Raw genomic sequence first — 18,282 nt, 5'->3', positions numbered from 1 at the left:
ATGCCGGGGCTGTGCGGGCGCTTCCCCTCGCTGCTGCTGCGGCTGGCGGCCGCGCTGCTGCTCCAGGGGCGGCCGGTCCCCGCCGCCGCCACCAGCCCCGCCGAGCTGAGCCGCAGCCGCCCCGGGGCACCCTCCGCGGCTACTGCAGGTACCGTCCCCGCTACCCCGCCGCGGCTTGGCGCCCCGGGCACGTGTCCCCGCTGCCTGCCCCGGGGCGATGGCACCGGCGCTCTCCCATCCCCGGGAGCTCGCCCCGGCCCTCCCTGCGCTGGACCCCCGCCCGGGTGCCCCTGGACATTGCGCCGCCCTGCCCCCGGGGCTGCCCGGACGCGCCTGTGCACGTGCTGCGCGGAGCGCGTCCCTGGGGCAGGGTCGTGGCCGCTGTGTTCAGCCGAGCCTGCTCCAGGGCTCCTGGGCACGTGAATTAGCCTTGGGGTAGCTGCTCTTCCTCTCCCCTCCCAGCCCCCTCGCTGGCCTGGCAGTTCAGAGCAGCAGCTGCCACACTCGGGGCTCGTCAGGAGGCAGAGCCCTTGGGATCCTTTGAAGGGACCTTTCCCCACAGCTGGCCCAGCATCCGGAGCTGAAAAGGCCATTACCTAGATTTTTCTGGTCTGAAAAACAAAATCCTTCCCAAGGGAAGGGTGACACAGTATTTCTGTGGGAGTGGAAAAGAAAGCGTCATGATAATTCTCCATCAAATCCATCTAGGTTTCTGCGTGGCTTGGGAGAAAGTACGTGTCCCGGTGGTGGTCTTTATTCCCCTCCACCCCCGCCTGTGTTTTCATTCTGCGTGTTGCTAAAAACGGGATTGGGATTGAGGCAGATTCAGCATCGCTTGAAACTGCTTGTGTTAGCACTCTTGACGAACACACGCTGCTGGCAGCAATGTACTACACGTCAGCAATGACTGAATTTGTGAAAATACAACTTCAGGTTGCTTGTGTAAAGAATGGAACATTTTATTTTTCAGAAGCCCAAAAGAGTGTTTTTAGGGAAGTAGATAGTAAATCTATATTAGTTCCTAACAACTAAGCAGAATCCATCTTTGCTATCACTGGATCTCTTTACTGTGCAGATACTATAATGTTGGGGGGTGGGAGGGAGAAACGTATCCCTTTAGCTATATGGTTGCTTTGGCCTATTGATAGCAGATGGTCCCTTAAGTGACTGGATAATGCTGTTTAGGGAAGTGTGACTTGGTGAATTCCTATATGCAGGCAGTAATCACTAGATTAATGTAATGGATGACGCATGTGTAGGTTTCTTAATCTCTCAAATGAGTGGCAAAATCTGTGAGCTCATTTGTTTTCACATGCACTCCGTAGAACAAGAAAATCTGTTAATTTTCGCAACAACTGTATGTAGAACAGTGTAGTTATTTCACAAATGAAGGCCTCAATCCTGCAATTAAATCCATGTAGATCAGGGGTAGGCAACCTATGGCAGGCGAGCACTCCCGAGTCCTGGCCACCGGTCCAGGGGACTCTGCATTTTAATTTAATTTTAAATGAAGCTTCTTAAACATTTAAAAACTTTATTTACTGCACATACAACAATAGCTTAGTTATATATTATAGGCTTATAGAACGAGACCTTCTAAAAATAGCTAAAATGTATCACTGGCATGTGAAACCTTAAAGTTATAAAATAAATGAAGACTGGGCACAGCAATTATGGTTCTGAAAGGTTGCTGACCCCTGATATAGATAGACCCAGGTGCAGAATTGGGGAACCAGTCAATACGGTTTTTAGAAAATATTTCTGATTAAAAGACATTTTTCTACACATATATCTTCTGAAATCAGCCTAAAAAAATATTGTACTTGTAATACTGGCTTTCATCTAAGGATTTCAAAATGTTTCCAGACATTAGTTAAGTCTTTATATTATCATGGCCTCATTTTGTCAAATCACTTAAGCACAGATTTAGCTTCAGTTCAGTCAGGCACTGAATACTGCCTATGAGACTTAAGTATATGTTTAAATTTAAATGTGTGCTTAAGTGCTTTGCTGAAGTGAAGCCCATGTGAAGTATGTCAGTGTTGGACCGATTGTACAGATAAGTCTTTTTCCAGCTCTACAACTGACCTATTTTATAACCACTAGAACATACATACAGAAAGGAAAAAGTTTTTGTTGAACATGAATACAATTCATGGTTATTGTTGTAGATCGGGGGTTTGTTCCTTTTCCCTCTACAATCGCAAATAAAATAATTAAATACCAGGAAAGTTTTGGAGAAAAAGGATTGAAATTTTTTTTTGATGTTGCACGTTTGTTTTTCTATGAACAACCAAAACGTTGTTTTTCAGAAACCTTTTAATGTAGGCAAAGGGGAAAAAAGGCTTAGATGTGGGAACTGAAAACTGCATTGTTGTCATTCACCTTTAGAAGAAAAACAAAAATTCCTGTATTTCCCCTCTCTCCCCCCCCGCCCCCTAATTTTTATGGAAAATATTTACCATTTACCCTAATCCAAGTTAAAATATTGTGTCAACATTACTGGTTTGTGTGGTAAACTTTTTATTTATAAGACATTTATTTTCAGTGAAGTCATTCAAACAATAGTTTAATGGCACCACATTCTTAGCTGATTCTATTTGGTTTTATTTTAAATAAAAATTCTTGATGGCTGGGCTTTAAAAAAAGGCCTAAGGCAGTTTGGTACACATTTCCTGATGACAATCCAAGCCAACTAACACTCATCAAAATGATTGAATGCACTGACTAGGTACTGTTTAAATATATTCACAGCTCTGTTAGTGTGCATCTCAGTCCTCAACTACTGTTCCAGTTGTCTGTTTTAGAAATGATCTTGGTCAAACTTATATTACCATATATTGCGTTTAAATAGCTGTGACTAAACATAATCATTCTCATCATTACATGAGAATTAGGCAGTTTGTTTTTATTATGGGGACTTTGGTAGCCAGCTTTATATTTAGGTTGTCTGTCGTAAGATTTAAGTTTCATCATAAGATTTGTGACAGTTTTGAGATTCTCTAACACCTTAATTGTTCACATTGAAATTCAACAAGAAGAAAGCCTTGAGGCCAGAAATAAATCTTTTCTTTGTCCTGTGAAATTCTGTTCAGATTTAGCTGAATTATCAACTGCTGAAAATGGTGATTTTCCTTCTGTCACTTCCATTACCAGCAATGTCCAGGCAGCAGAATAACTGAACATGAACATTCTAAAGCACTGGCCCCACACTGCTGCAGTGGGGGCACACACTGCACTGGGAACCCCAGGAGCAGACAGTTTTTCCAGGAGGTAAAGAGAACTGTGCTGGACTGGGCTCTGTTCTCCAACCCATCATGTTGCCCACCCCTGCTTCCACCAAAGGAGGAAGGAGCTTTCCCAGGCTCCTGAATGAGAGAGGGAGAGAGTTGGGTTGCGTTCTACTCTTCTCCCTGCACCGCATTTTATGCATGTGGCTTCAGAGGCACATTGTCTTCTGGGACAACAGCCTTTAATTGAAATATTTAATCTGGTAGCTCAAGTAGTCAAAGCCTGAGTTGTAGTGCTCCAATTTCAGGGTTCAGATCCTATTGATGCAACATAAAGGAGACAGTGGGAATCATAGAAGATTAGGATTGAAAGAGACCTCAGGAGGTCATCTAGTCCATCCTCCTGCTGAAAGCAGGACCAACCCCAACTAAATAATCCCAGCCTGGGCTTTGTCAAGCCTAGCCTTACAGGTTTTTAAGGATTGAGATCCCACCACTTCCCTAGGTAACCATTCCAGTGCTTCACCACCCTCCTAGTGAAATAGTTTTTTCCTAATATCCAACCTAGACCTCCCCCACAGCAACTTGAGACCATCGCTTCTTGTTCTGACAGCTGAGAATAGCTGAGCTCCATCCTCTTTGGGACCCCCCTTTAGGTAGTTGAAGGCTGTTATCAAATCCTCCCTCTTCTCTTCTACAGACTAAATAAGTCAAGTTCCCTCAGCCTCTCCTCATAAGTCATGTGCCCCAGCCCCCTAATAATTTCTGTTGCCCTCTGTTGGACTCTCTCTACTTTGTCCACTTCCTTTCTATAGTGGGGGGGGGCCCAAAGTTGGACTCAATACTCCAGATGTGGCCTCACCAGGGCCAAATAAAGGGGAATAATCACTTCCCTCAATCTGCTGGCAGTGCTTCTACTAATGCAGCCCAATATGCCATTAGCCTTCTTGGCAACAAGGGCACACTGTTGACTCATATCCAGCTTCTTGTCCACTGTAATCCCCAGGATCTTTTCTTCAGAACTTCCGCTTAGGCAGTCGGTCTTTAGCTTGTGGTGCGTGGGATTCTTCCATCCTAAGTGCAGGACTCTGAACCTCATCAGATTTCTTTTGGCCCAATCCTCCAATTTGTCTAGGTCACTCTGGACCCTATCCCTACCCTCCAGCATATCTACCTGTCCTTGCAGCTTAGTGTCATCTGTGAACTTGCTGAGGGTGCAGTCCATCACATCATCCAGATTATTAAAGAAGATGTTAAACAAACCGGCCACAGGACCGACCCTGGAGCACTCCGCTGGATACCGGCTGCCAACTAGACATCGAGCTGTTGATCACTACCCATTAAGCCCAACAATCTAGCCAGGTTTCTGTCCACTTTATAGTCCATTCATCCAATCCATACTTCTTTATCTTGCTGGCAAGAATGCTATGGGAGACCATATCAAAAGCTTTCCCCATATCCACAAAGCCAGTTACCTAATCATAGAAGGCAATCAGGTTGGTCGGGCATGACTTGTCCTTGGTGAATGCATGTTGACTTTTCCTGATCACCTTCCAAGTGCTTCAAAATGGATTTCTTGAGGACCTGCTCCGTGATATTTCCAGGGACTGAGTTCCCCAGATTCTCCTTCTTCCCTTTTTTAAAGATAGGTGCTATATTTGCCTTTTCCTAATTGTCCGGGACCTCCCCTAGTCGCCACGAGTTTTCAAAGATAATGGCCAATGGCTCTGCAATCACATTGGCCAACTCCTTCAGCACCCTCAGATACATTGCATCCGGCCCCATGGACTTGTGCATGTCCAGCTTTTCTAAATAGTCCTTAACCTGTTCTTTCACCACTGAGGGCCGCTCACCTCCTCCCCTTACTGTGCTGCCCAGTGAAGCAGTCTGGGAGCTGACCTTGTCTGTGAAGACGGAAGCAAAAAAAGCATTGAGTACTTCAGCTTTTTCCACATCATCTGTCACTAGGTTGTCTCCCCCATTCAGTAAGGATCTCACACTTTCCTTGACCACCACCTTGTTGCCAACATACCTGTAGAAACCTTTCTTGTTACCTTTCATGTCCCTTGCTAGCTGCAACTAAAATTGTGCTTTGGCCTTCCTGATTACATCCCTCCATGCTCAAGCAATATTTTTATACTTCTCCCTAGTCGTCTGTCCAAGTTTCCACTTCTTGTAAGGTTCCTTTTTGTGTTTAAGCTCATTGTACGAATGTACAGTTGCATATAATAGAATTTGTATTTTACTTGTTTTCTGTTTAAAAAGCCTAGAGAATTGCATTAAAGAACTATGGTAAATATATGTTCATAGAGCTGCAGTGTGCACAGGATGGGTAGTGTTCAGGGAATCAATCAGAGTTATGTAGTGAATGATGCTGTTTGTAGGGTTCCTCCCTTATTTTCTCTATAAGTTAGAAGATGTGTAGAGAACAAGTCACGGGCCTAACAGGAAGAGAGAGGGATGGGGCTTATGGTTAAGGCAGGTGACTGTCACACAAGAGAACTCAATTCTCTCTCTCCCTCTGTCACAGATTTCCTATGTGATGCTGAGAGAGCCACTGAAAGCATTATTTTGGCAGATGGCCACTCATCATATTATTTATTTGAATTGCAGTAACACCTAGAAGCCCCAGTAATAGACCAGGACTCCATGATGCTTGGTGCTGTACAACTGCAGACCAGAAGGATTGTCTCTGCCCCAAAGACTTTGTATATTCCTTATTTTCTGTGTGCCCAACTTGAGACGTGGGGTTTGATCTGCAGAAATGCTGAACACTGCAGCTGAAGTCAATGGGAGCTGTGAATGCTCAGCATCTCTGTCAGTAAAGAAGCGAGGTCTGAGGGAATGAGCACAGGACTGGGAGTTAGGTGTTCCTATGTTCTGCTCTTGGCTTTGATCTCAGGTAAATATTTGTCTCAGTTTCCCCGTTTGTAAAATCGGGATAATTTCTTACCTTGCAAGGGAAATATGGTGGTAAATTAATTAATGCTTGGCACTCTGTTACTCTGAAGATGTTGCGAAAAGGAATAATTTTGTAAAATACAGATTTTGGATGGTGTGCAGTAAATGAGTTGGGCCACTAATTGAATGTTAAGGATAAAAAGAAATATCTGTCTCATCCTCACAGCATGGTCTATTCCAGTGGTTCTCAAACTTTAGTACTGGTGACCCCTGTCATATCGCAAGCTTCTGAGTGTGACCTCCAGCCCCTTACAAATTAAAAACACATTTTTATATATTTAACACTATTATAAATGCTGGAGGGAAAGCGGGGTTTAGGGTGGAGGCTGACAGCTTGTGACCCCCGTGGAATAACCTCGCTAGGGGTCCTGACCCCCAGTTTGAGAATCCATGGTCTATTCTGTGCAATGAATGAGAGCTCCTGGGGGGTAGGGGAAAATAGTATGTGATACTGTATTTAAAGACTGTATCATATTGCACGGTGGGCGGGGGGAGGCATGAATTGAAGTTGCACATGTAACCTTAATTCTGGCTTTGTCTAACCTTTGATTGCTTGACTTTGCAATCTAAAAAAATGTTCTTTTAACATAACTTTAACTGTTATTAGTTCAGCTTTCAAAAATACAACTACAGGCACACATCCAGTTATGTGTGCCTAGCCCATTCATGAGAAAACACAGAATCACAGAAACAAAAGACTGGCCATATGTCTGTCCACTGCAGCCCACCTCCCCTCAGCCTTAGAGCAGAGAGTTAAAAAGAAAGAACCTTCAAGTCACACGGCAAGCCAAGATATTTGGGCTCTAATGGTACTACCCTGTACACAAGCTGCAGAACTGAGCATCCCAGCGCAGTCTACAGACTTAGGCTGGTGGGGCTGGCACTCTAAAAATAGCTATGTAAACAGTGCTTTGAAGTTGCTCTGAGGCTCTGAAGCCCAGGGAGAGAGGTGGGCCAGAGCAGAACTGAGCCAATTCCCTCAACTAATTAACATTTAGAAAACAATATTCAGCTTTTAGTGATATCTCAACTGAAGTGGCAAATACTCCTTCCACCACAAAATCAAAAAATAGATCTAAATGAAAACACAGTGCATTCCTGCTTGTCATCATTCCTAATGCTCAGCAACTCCAACCCCCCACCCCTGACCACCAGAGCAAGCTATGAAAACCAATAATGCCCATTGTTAGAACAGCATCTATCACACTAATTTATGAGTCACCAGGGCGAGTAAATCAAAAAGTAGCCAGAAGCTTGACTGTTGGACACCTGCACAGAATCATCCCATTACATCACCACGGCAGACTGTCACTAAAAATCAAGTCAGTGATCACTAATTAGGGGAGGAATTTGGGAGGCACAAAATCATTTCAATCCAGAGAGGAGCCAGTGTGACAGAAGAAATACTGAGACAAAGCAACACTTTTTATACTCCAATGTCCCAGATACAAGGAAGGACAAGAAAGCCATTCCCTTCAATGGTCACAATTCATAACACATCTCATCAACAACTGATGAATAAAAAACTGTGGCTGAGCTAGGAAGAAAAAAGAGAGATGGCATTGTGTGGCATAGCAATCTGCTTCTGGTTCAGGAATGGGCAATAACAACAAATGGACCGAGGGGCTCAAACTCCAAGCACAGTGTGCAACTCTATATGGGTCCAGTCTGACTCTGAGAAATATCTGAAGAGGGGTCCATCCTTTTCTTACATTTCGGAAACACTTGTATATCTCGTCAGCAAGTGGATAAAGCTAATTGTTTGTTGTTGTTTTTTAAATAAGTGTGACCGGGGTCCCAGTGGGGGCCAGCTGAGGTCACTCAGTAAGGGTGAACTGTAAAGAATGGGGCAGACAATCCCCAAAAAGCTGATGGATATTCCAGTACCTAGATTTACCAAACCAGCATAAAACAGCTTCTTTATTACCTTACTGGTTACTCAGAAATCCAAACAACACGGTTCCCTTAAAGTGATCTAGCCTCAGGCCTCCATCCAGGTACCTAAGTCAAATATGATGATTTCTGAAAATCTTTTTTATCATATAAAAGAAAAGGTTCTGTCAATTCCAAGGATCAGAAACGTTACCTCCCAGATTAATGAATGTTTCAGATCTTACCCAAATACACTCTACATTCAATTCTTATTAACTAAACTAAAATGTATTTAAAAAAACAAAAGAGAGAGAGTATAGTTAAAAGATCAATATACATACACACGAGTTCATTTCATTGAGGTTGAGATTCATAGCAGAAATGGTGAGCTTTGTAGTTGCAGAGTTTTTTCAGAAATAGTTCATAGGTTATAGTCCAGTGTCATTGCAGGGTGCTCCAATTTAGGACTGGGATCTCAGTCCTTAAGCCTAAGCTTCCCCTATATGAAGCCTCAAGGAGATCTGAGATGACAGAATCAGGACCCAAGGATCTTTTATACAATTTCATGTCCTCTCTGACAAGCTGGGAGTTCCTTGGGAAACAAAAGATAATTAAGATGACTTTGAAGGAGGTCCATCACCTGTACTTTGCTATAGAATTAACATAAGGCAATTGGCTTGTTCTTCCACCATTCACAGATGATTTGCTATACATTTCAAAGAGAGATGAATACAGAGATATCCCGTGTTTACAATTCATTTAAATGCTAGGATGTTCTTTTGATCACTGGATTATCAGAAATACAGCATAGACAGGGACTGTTGATTACATTGTTGACCATTATCCATATACATGTAAATACACAAAAACACACATATTATCCTTCCACCTGTCTTTAAGGGTTGAATTTGAGCCATTTATTTTGCAGGATGTTTAACCCTTTCTAGCCGTGCGTCACAAAGGTTTTTTGATTTATATGAGATTTTTTTAAATTTGAATACTTTTTTTGTTTTTTAAAATAATTTCAAATTAAACTTTAAATGGGTTTATGATAACTGATGTATTAAGTATATTATAATCTATTTAAATAATTTAAATTACACAAAGTTGCCAAAGTCTTAAACTACTGAATTGATGGAAGTTACTGGCTGAGCACCTAGAACCAGTTTTTCTGAAGTTCTAAACTAGCTTTTTGCAGATGCAAAAAATATTTTCTTCATTTCAGTTCATGACTAATCCATTCAGAACTGACAGACTCATTGGAAGTTGAAGAGGTAGGGAAGCTTGTTTTTTTTTTTCCAATCTATAAATAAAAGTTAGGTGTGAGAGGATGTGCTCTACTAGTTCTAAAGGGCGACAGAAACAATAATTTCAGTTCACTAACTACAGAGAATACCTCCTTTGTTAATAAATTGGTTAGTTTTAAATGTAAAACATGTTTTGATTAAATTTTTTCCCCTTATGTGCCCAGCACACTAAGGTAGTTTTACTGAACTGTTAAAATAAGCAAAATTTAAAATGCATGTGTGTGTTTTTAATTTAATTCCTATAGTTTCATACAAATCTAGTAAATATTAACACATCATTTACTGTTTTCTAACACAATAAAAAAGTAAAAATTAAGAATCTGAATAAATATTTGTTAAGCTATGTAATTACTGAAACAAATATGTATCAATCTAGTGTAACCTTTGGGTTAGCAAAAAGAAGTACCAAATTGCAAATTAACATGTTTTAATGATTATCAGCCAATGAGAATCAACCGTTCTGTAGGAAAATAACTGAAAAGCTCAATGCAAAACATGATTAAAATCAATGGTTTAAATCAAGTTTCTTGCTGGCTGATTTAAATCAAACCAGCCTGCTTGTCATACCAACAAAGTCTTATTGAATTGACTGAGTAGCTACCCACAAGTTGCTGCTTCCTATATGGCAGCTCAGCCCTATAGCCATTCCATTTGTCTGCATAGTTTTGTTCTGGGGTCCTGCTCCGGCTTTCCCTCCCGAGCCCTACCTTATCAGACCATCCTATATGCCCAAATTAAATATTTTGAAAAAAATTGGTAGCACATTTTCAAAGGGCAGATCTCTCTTCCGATTGGTTTCTTTAGTGCAAATGACCTGGGTCTCTCTTAACCATTTCCTTGAGCAATGTGTGAGCCTCAGCTCATAATGGTGGCAGAAGGAGCTTCTGTAGTGAGATACTATTACAATTAGTGCTGGTCAGAAAACGGTAGCTATTTTTACCAAAAAAATAAAAATTAAATTAAAAACTTTGAAAAAAATCATTAACATCGATTTTCATTGAAAAATTGGAAAATTTCAAAAGAGGTATAATTTAATAAAAGACTGTTTTTCATCTACATTTTTGGACACCTTCGATTATAACTATTCAGATAAGTAGCAGGCATGTTCTGTCAGCAGTCCATCTCACAACTTTACAAATAACTTTTTAATTGCATCTGGGGAACACATGAAAAATGTATCCCTTCTTCAGGACCCAAGGGCCAGCTGTCAGCCCAAGACCATACTGTGTTGCTATGCTATTCATTTAACTTTGCTTTGCCTCAGTTTCTCCAGTCATAAAGTGAGGAAAATAATTCCAAGTGAAAATAATGCACAGGGTTTATGTGAGGTTTAATCAGTGCATGGACAATGCTTTGAAGATGTAAAACTTGACATAAATGTTATGTTTTATATATATATATATATATGTCTCCTCTCCCTTTCCAAATGTTTATGTAGAGGAGTGCTACATTCATATGCTCTCCACGTAGCTCCTACAGGCAGTGTAGAAATCGCCGATTCTCTCCCTATTACATACACCTGCAGTTCAGAACAGCAAAGGCACTTGAGCCAGAGTCCTTCAGTAAATATGAGGGAGCTGCTGGCAGGTTGTTCTCTGTAATGGGGCCTTGTGTTTTGAATCTCTTGTGTTGTGACCTTGCCCGGTCCTCTAGCAGAGAAATATGGGGTGGAGGACTGAGGCAGTAGAGCTGTATGGGGGAATTATCCAGCATCTGTAGAAAGAAGGAAACTGTGCTGCAGTTTTCCTGTCTGCGTAATTGCATAGGACATGGGGCCTTGCTCATGAGGTCAGGGCTGTCAAATTAGGGACTATTGATGCAGCCAGGCGGCATAATTCCCATCACAGAAATTAAGATCCATTGTCTCTCGCCATCGTTTCTGGGGTTAAACTTTCCACTGGCAGCTTGGCTTTTTCAGCGGAGGGTCATTTGAGCCAGAGTTTAGCCAGTGTCATGGCGCAGTGTGGTAAGACACATATATTCAAGCCTTTGAAAGATTACTGATTAAATCAGGAATTGTGTTTTTTTTTATTTATTAGGGGATGGGGAAGGATGCCTTGCAGCCCTCAGTTAAAAGCCTATTGTTTTGCTTGTGTGTAGTGTTTAGGAATGTAAGGTGCCAAGGCACTTGAAGATAGGCACCAGTATGCATTTCCAAATAAACAAATAACTTGAACCTTTTTGGCAAATCTGCACCTGGTTTCAAGTAGAATTACAGAAGTTTGATACAGTTCTCACCCCAGACAGAAGATGTCATTGAACACAATGCAAGGTACTAACCCCTACTGCCTCCAAAAACAAGTTGTGAATGCACATTGTTGTGTGGAAGCTCATTGCTGTGCTCTAAAATTTGAATCTTGCTGGCATTTTTAGTTCTGGTTTCTTAACTAAGCAGGGATGGGAAACAGTTTTTTGTATAGTGGTTTTCCGTTTATTCCGGGCCTGTGTTTAGAATGTTCAGTTACTAGAAATGGCAAGAGAAGATAATTGTTGGTGACTACAGTAGCACAGCACAGGAAGAGATTGGATGAAATTATAAAACGTAGTAGACTGGAGGCCAGAGAATAGTGCAATAAAGGAATGAAATAAGATGTTATGAAACCAAGTTAGGGAAGAAATTGTGAGGTAATATGACAGGTGGAATATGAGACAGGAACATATAAGGGGAAATATATGTAGAGGGAGGCTTATTTTCTGTGTTTCATGAAGGGTGATTGCTCAACTGCCAGGAGCAATCATGGGAAAGGTAAACCCAAAAACTGAAGCCAAAAATGGACATTTCAGAAGGGAAAGTTGGTAGGAGATGTAAGCAATCTGTGACAGTGAAGTAGTGAGGGGTGAAAGAAAGAATTATTATAAACAATTCAGTTGTATTGAAAGTTTGAGGACCATCATACTGAACAGTGGTAGCACCAGTGTTCCAGTGTGATTCAAGAAGCCCAAATGGGCATTCATTTTCTCAGTAAAGAGCAAGGAGGTAATTGGGGGAAGAAGTGTTGAGTACGGAATTGGAACCTCTGATTCAGCCCTGAAGAGCTTGCAGTTTAGTTTGTCAGATGGCAATAAGTGAATGTAGCCAAACGGTGGTAGTTTCTGACGTTCATTTTATTGGTTTCTGTTAATTTTTAGTAAGATGTTGGGAGGCACTAAATCATCAGTGGCCAATCAATGTGTCAGAGCTTCTACAAAATTTGCTGTAAGTCTAAAGAAGGCAGTGTCAGGGTTTGGAATACAGCTGTTGATCGGTGCCATCAGGGATCTGCAGTGTGTTTTTATCTATGAATTAGTTAATGGTAGAGGAAACCGTCTGAAGACTAAGGCTGAGATTTGAGGGAGGCAAGTTTATTCAAAATAGATTCCAGATTCTACTAGAGATGTGTCTAGCTCTGTGAGGTAGGGAAACACTACAATTAGGACCCTACCAATTTCACTTCCATGAAAAAGTGTCACAGACTGTGAAATAAGACCTTCCCCTTGAAATCTGATATCCCCAGTGCTGCTGGGAACGTCCCAGCTAGGGGATTCTGAGTTACAGGTCCCCCTGCCAGGCTGGGGAGGGACAGGACTTGTCCTTCCCGCTGCAGGGTTGCTGGGGGAGGGGGAGCAAAGATGGGGAGAAGAGACTCACCTCCGGGTACCTTTTGGATTGGGACCCCTGCAGTTGCAACACCATGAAATTTCAGATGTAAATATCTGAAAATGTAAAATCGACCAATTAAAAAACCTTCTGACCGTGAAATTGATCAAAATGGACTGTGAATTTGTAGAGCCCTAACTATAGTCCATATTTTATAGATGGGAAACTTAGAGGTACAGAGACTAAGTGACTGACTCAAGGTCAGCAGGAAGCCTGTGGTGCAGCAAGGAATTGAACTTGGATCTTCTACTTCCCAAGTTAGCACTCTAGTCACTGGTCTTCTCTAGAGTTTTGGTGTAGGAGGCATTACCCTTTTTTCCCCACCTAGATTGCTCAGGAATCTTTAACTTGCATTTACTGTTGGGATTCCTCTATGATCTCCCTCCATTCTCTGTGATCCCTCCCTGAAAAGTGCTGCATCACAGCAGCATTCTGTGGTCTAGAAAGCTGCTGAAAGCTTCTCCCTCCAGAATTAATTAGTGTCACTCTTGCAGCTTTCCTTCTTGTCATCCCTTTTCCCCAAGGAAGCATGGAACTTGCCCCTCTGAGTTCTGATTTTCACAAGGCACCATATGTTAGTGCACTGTCCTACAGCACTGGGTCACTTTCATTTAAATTGGCATACTCGATAATACAATGAAGTGAAGCACTGTTACTTTCTGATTTGTGTTTCTGTTTTACTGTGTGTCCCTCCTACCCCCTCAGGGTTTCAGTTGTCCTAAAGAAAGTGTGAGGAGAGGTAGACACTTAAAATTTAGAAACAGATAGCTGCTTTGCTCAGGGGTATGAAAAATCCCTACCCTTGAGCTCTGTAGCTATGTCAGCCTAATCCCTGATGCAGATGCAGATAGGTCAATGGAATAATGACTCCCTCGACCTGAGCTATCACCACTAGGGGAGGGAGAGCAACGAAATATACCTTTCTGTCGCTGTAGGCTCCGTCTATGCTCTGGGGTTATTCTGGCATGGCTACAGTGCTGTAGCTTTGTTGCAGTAGTCCCCATAGTATATAGATGTGGGCTGAGAAACAGATATATCTGTGTCAGCACAGCACAGACCAACAGCTACTGTTTCCCTCAACCCCCCACCCCCACCCCATTTGGGGCAGACTTCCATATTTTTCTGCCTGTACGCTCAAGATGAGGGAACTGCACGTAACTGCACCTGCTGTTGCAGGATTTGGGATTTTTCACAAATGCGAAGGGTACCCTGCAACCCCTTTTCAGCTAAATAGCAGTGTATAGCGTAGAGCTGAAGTGCTTTACCCCTCTGACTTGTGTTCTCAAATTAAAGATGGGAAATTTTGGCCTCCTAACGCCTCAGTGTCACTTTCTGTATCTACTCCCATTTGCAGATCTTTTGGTGTGAAAGGTAAGAGAGAAATAAATACTACCATACTTGTACAAAGAACACACTTCTAACCCCAATCTGAGGTTTTTGTTTTTGTTTTTGAAAAGATTCTTAGCAAAAAATAGTAAGCATTCTGTAGTTGTCCTTAATGAGTGCAATTTTTGAGCAGCATTTATAGTTTTTCTTTATAACTAATGAAAAGCATGCAGTGATATTTGAATTACTGGTCTTCAGGTTATTTTACTCCACTTTGAATTTAGATGAGTACATCTGTCTTGAGCTCAAAATCTTTAGGGAGTTAAATGTCATAGTTGAAGGAGGTACTATTTGTTTTCCTGTGATTTTTTTCAATGTGTGGAAGTTGTTATACTTTTGACATCTTACAGATTTAAAGCAGGAAACCTTGATTTAAATAATCAATGTTGTGTTTTGCATTTGTACTTTTTAATTATTTTTCTAAAGAAAGGTTGATTCTCATTGGTTGGTAACCATTAAAACGTTGATTTAAAACTAAAGATAGCCTGAACACTAAATTTGGTGCTTCTTTTTGCTAGAGGATACACTAGATCTATACACATGTATACAGTAACTAGATAGCTTAACTTTTTTGCTATATGCCGTTTGTCTCAAGCTGTATTTGGATGGAACTTCAAATGCAATTAAATGCACAAAAACAGCATATAAATTATTGTATTAAATTAAACTACTGTAAGTGGGCTATATACGTAAGAGAAAAAGTTTATCAAAACATGTTTTGCATTTAAAACAAAACAAATTGTTAAATGCAAGAAGTATCTGTAGCTAGTGAATTGAACTGATTATTTCTGTCCTTCAAGATTTTAGAACATGTAGATCTCATCATCTCACATCTAATGTTTCATAGGCACTGACTCTATGGGTGCTCTGGGGCTGGAGCACCCATGGGGAAAAATGGTGGGTGCTAAGCACCCTCCGGCAGCCCTCTATCTGCTCCCCCTCCCATTGTTTCCAGCCTGCCGCAGGCCCCACATATCAGCACCTCCCCCTCCCTCCCAGCACCTCCTGCCTTCTGTGAACAGCTGTTTCACAGGGTGCAGGAGGCTGGGGGGAGGAGCAAGGACACGGTGTGCTCGGGGGTGGGGCAAAACTGGACAGGAAGAAGTGGAGTGGGAGTGGGGTGTTGGGGGAAGGGTTGGAGTGGGGATGGGACCTGGGGCAGAGCTGGAGATTGAGCACCCACCGGCACTTTAAAAAGTTGGCACCTGTGCAATGTTTGTTTATAGATTTTATATATATATATATATATACAGAGATGTTCTCTATCAGTATGTTTTATAGATTGTGATGGCAGAACTTGCTCATTAAAGTACTTTAGATCAGTTTCTCTTAACGGCCCATGACGTGAATTTATCTTATCCCACACCTAACTGGGCTTATTTAATTACTGCTGTAATATGGTTAATTACTTACATCAGAAATGCTGAGCCATTTAAATAAGGTTACAGAAAATGTTATTTGTGCTGAAGAAATGAATCCTGTGTAACTGAAAGCTCCCCGGACCATAGTTTTTCTTTTGTCCTTCATTTTGTGTCTTTGCACTCAGAAGGGTGAATCTCCTGGGTATCATAATAGCCAAAGTTCTAAAACTCATCCAGCTGGATATCTAACAGTGGCACTTAGGAGTTACATCAGAAAGAAAAAGTGAAGTTACTATGGTAACTAAAGTGCTGGGCATAACTTCACAGTCATGTACCTAGAGTTTATGTATTGGATAAAGTATAGATATTTTGATAAAATGAAGACTATACAAATAACTGAAATATAACACCAAAATAAAATTTCTGATTACTAAAATATGTTCCATACCCCCAAGTCATGTATAGAACTAGACCCAGTTTTCATCCTGTGCACTAAATGAGGCAGGGGGATAATGGAAAAAAAAGTATATATGATCATGTTATTAAAGATGGAATCATAGTGCATACATACAAGGGAGCAACTGTACTAGTAACGCTTCCTGATTTTTGAGTGCTTGACTTTGCAATTTCTCTGTTTCCATGCGGTTTTTTTATTTGTTTGTTTTTAATGTAATTTCACTCTGATTGTCAAAGCACAAGCCGATTGTCTGTGAGTGTCTCTCTAACGCAAAATAGGCAGAATTGCTATCTTAGCTGGTGAGTACTTTTAGCTATTCACTGTCGCTGTTGACTGGAAGGATAAAATACTTATGTAAGATACAGCATGGGATACTGTTCTTCCACAGAAGTTCAGGTATTTCTCCCTCACATTTGCTAATTTACAAGAGATATAATTAAAAAGATTGGCATTTTTATAACCTGGCCCAGATTCATGCTGGGTCCATTCACCAGTTAGTTGTGAATGGACCCAATCATTTCCAAGCCATGGTTTCTAGTGCAGGGTTCTTAAGATATGCCCTGGGCTCAAACATCTTGTCTGATGCCCTTCCTTGGGATTTGGGGGGCCACAAATCAGGAGCCAGAGACCCAAAATATTGTCTATCACCTTCCAGCACTCCTCTTGCTGTCCCCTACTCCCCCACAATTGCCTATATGTGCTCCTCCAGAGCTCCACCTTGGTTGTGGACTCTATGGACTACTAGTTTAATCCCTTTGGAGACAATGTGTCAGGAAAGAAAGGAGTTCAGGCTTAGCCACGGAATTTAAGCATGGTGTCTTTACTCTTAAGGCCATGTCTATACTTCAGACTTTGATCAATGTCAAGGTACAGCTGTCAAAGTTGGTATCTTGCTCATGCAAATGTGTCTGCTTGTGTCTGCACTGTGTGTACTCAACAGGTGTACTTCTCTAGACGCAAAGTGCAGTGCACCCCAAGTAGGTGTCCCAGTGGGTCATGCGTGGCAATCAGGTGCAAATGCCTTTTGGGAACTTTTCACAGTTTGTCATGGGATAGAAATGAGTCACCCAGGAGCTAGGGGTCAAATTTCCAGCACACAATTTTCTCCATCCCATAATGCCATCCATATCCCTTAATTTCATGCTTCTTTTTTTTTTTTTTTTAAATCCCACAAACCCACATGGCACTTTTTGGATGCAGAAGGCCACATATCTCCATCTGCATGCTGAGCTTGCCCCAGCCCTTCAGCACAGGGATACCAAAATGAGAGCTGCACTGACAGTTAAGAAGGAAGTAGTGTTCGCACTGTGGAAACTTGCAATGCCAGGTTGTTATCGGTCAGAGGGAAATCATTTTGGAGATGGCCCCTTGATTGCTTTGCCATGCTTTCCAGACATAGCTCTGAACTACCTGCTAAGTTCTTCCTGCAGATGGATGATTCAATTCACAATTGTTACAAATACAAATAGTGTTCGTGATACCAAGTAGAATCTATCATTGGGCACGTATTCCCCAAACTGTCTTACTATGCATGCTTTTTAAAAAGGTGAAATTCTATTCTTTATTTTTCAAAATATTAGTCAATTTAAAGAAGTTCCAATTGTCACGTTCCCCTTGAAATGATAGTTTGCAGTGTTGTTGTAGTGGTATTGCTTTCAGGATATGAGAGAAACAAAGGAAGGTAATACAGGTCTGTCCCATCTTACGCGCATTTAACATGTGTGATTTCAGCTTTACGCGGTCAGCAAAAACAAACAAACAAACAAAAATAGAAAAATAACAATTTTAATACCGTATCAGTAGTGCGGGCGATTCCACCCGCCATTCAACTCAATGTAATTTTGACTGTATGCGGTTTTTGCTTTACGCGCTAACCGCAGAATGGAACCCCTGCGTAAGATGAGACTCGCCTGTATCTTTTAGTGCACCAAGTTGCTGGAAGGTACAAACTTTTGAGTTTACAAAGAGCTCTTCTTCAAGCCTTTAAATGATTGTAGACCCTCAAGTTAGAGAGAGTACTTCAGTGCTTTTCACATTTCTAGGTTTCCTGAAGAATTCTGCTGGGGGAGGA

At 41.6% G+C, this 18,282-nt stretch overlaps 1 protein-coding gene across 1 annotated transcript in view; it reads left to right on the top strand.

Moving 5' to 3' along the window:
- Positions 1 to 18,282, top strand: part of FAM171B (family with sequence similarity 171 member B) — a 56,567-nt gene continuing 38,285 nt past the window's right edge. The window contains exon 1 of the mRNA XM_050916408.1: positions 1 to 148. Coding sequence (XP_050772365.1) covers positions 1 to 148 — 148 coding nt within the window. The remainder of the gene's footprint in view (positions 149 to 18,282) is intronic.

This window comes from Gopherus flavomarginatus, chromosome 10 (genome assembly GCF_025201925.1).
Source record: "Gopherus flavomarginatus isolate rGopFla2 chromosome 10, rGopFla2.mat.asm, whole genome shotgun sequence".
Taxonomy (NCBI): domain Eukaryota; kingdom Metazoa; phylum Chordata; order Testudines; family Testudinidae; genus Gopherus; species Gopherus flavomarginatus.
The sequence above is the reverse complement of the archived record's forward strand: the minus strand, read 5'-3'. Positions and strand labels throughout refer to the sequence as shown.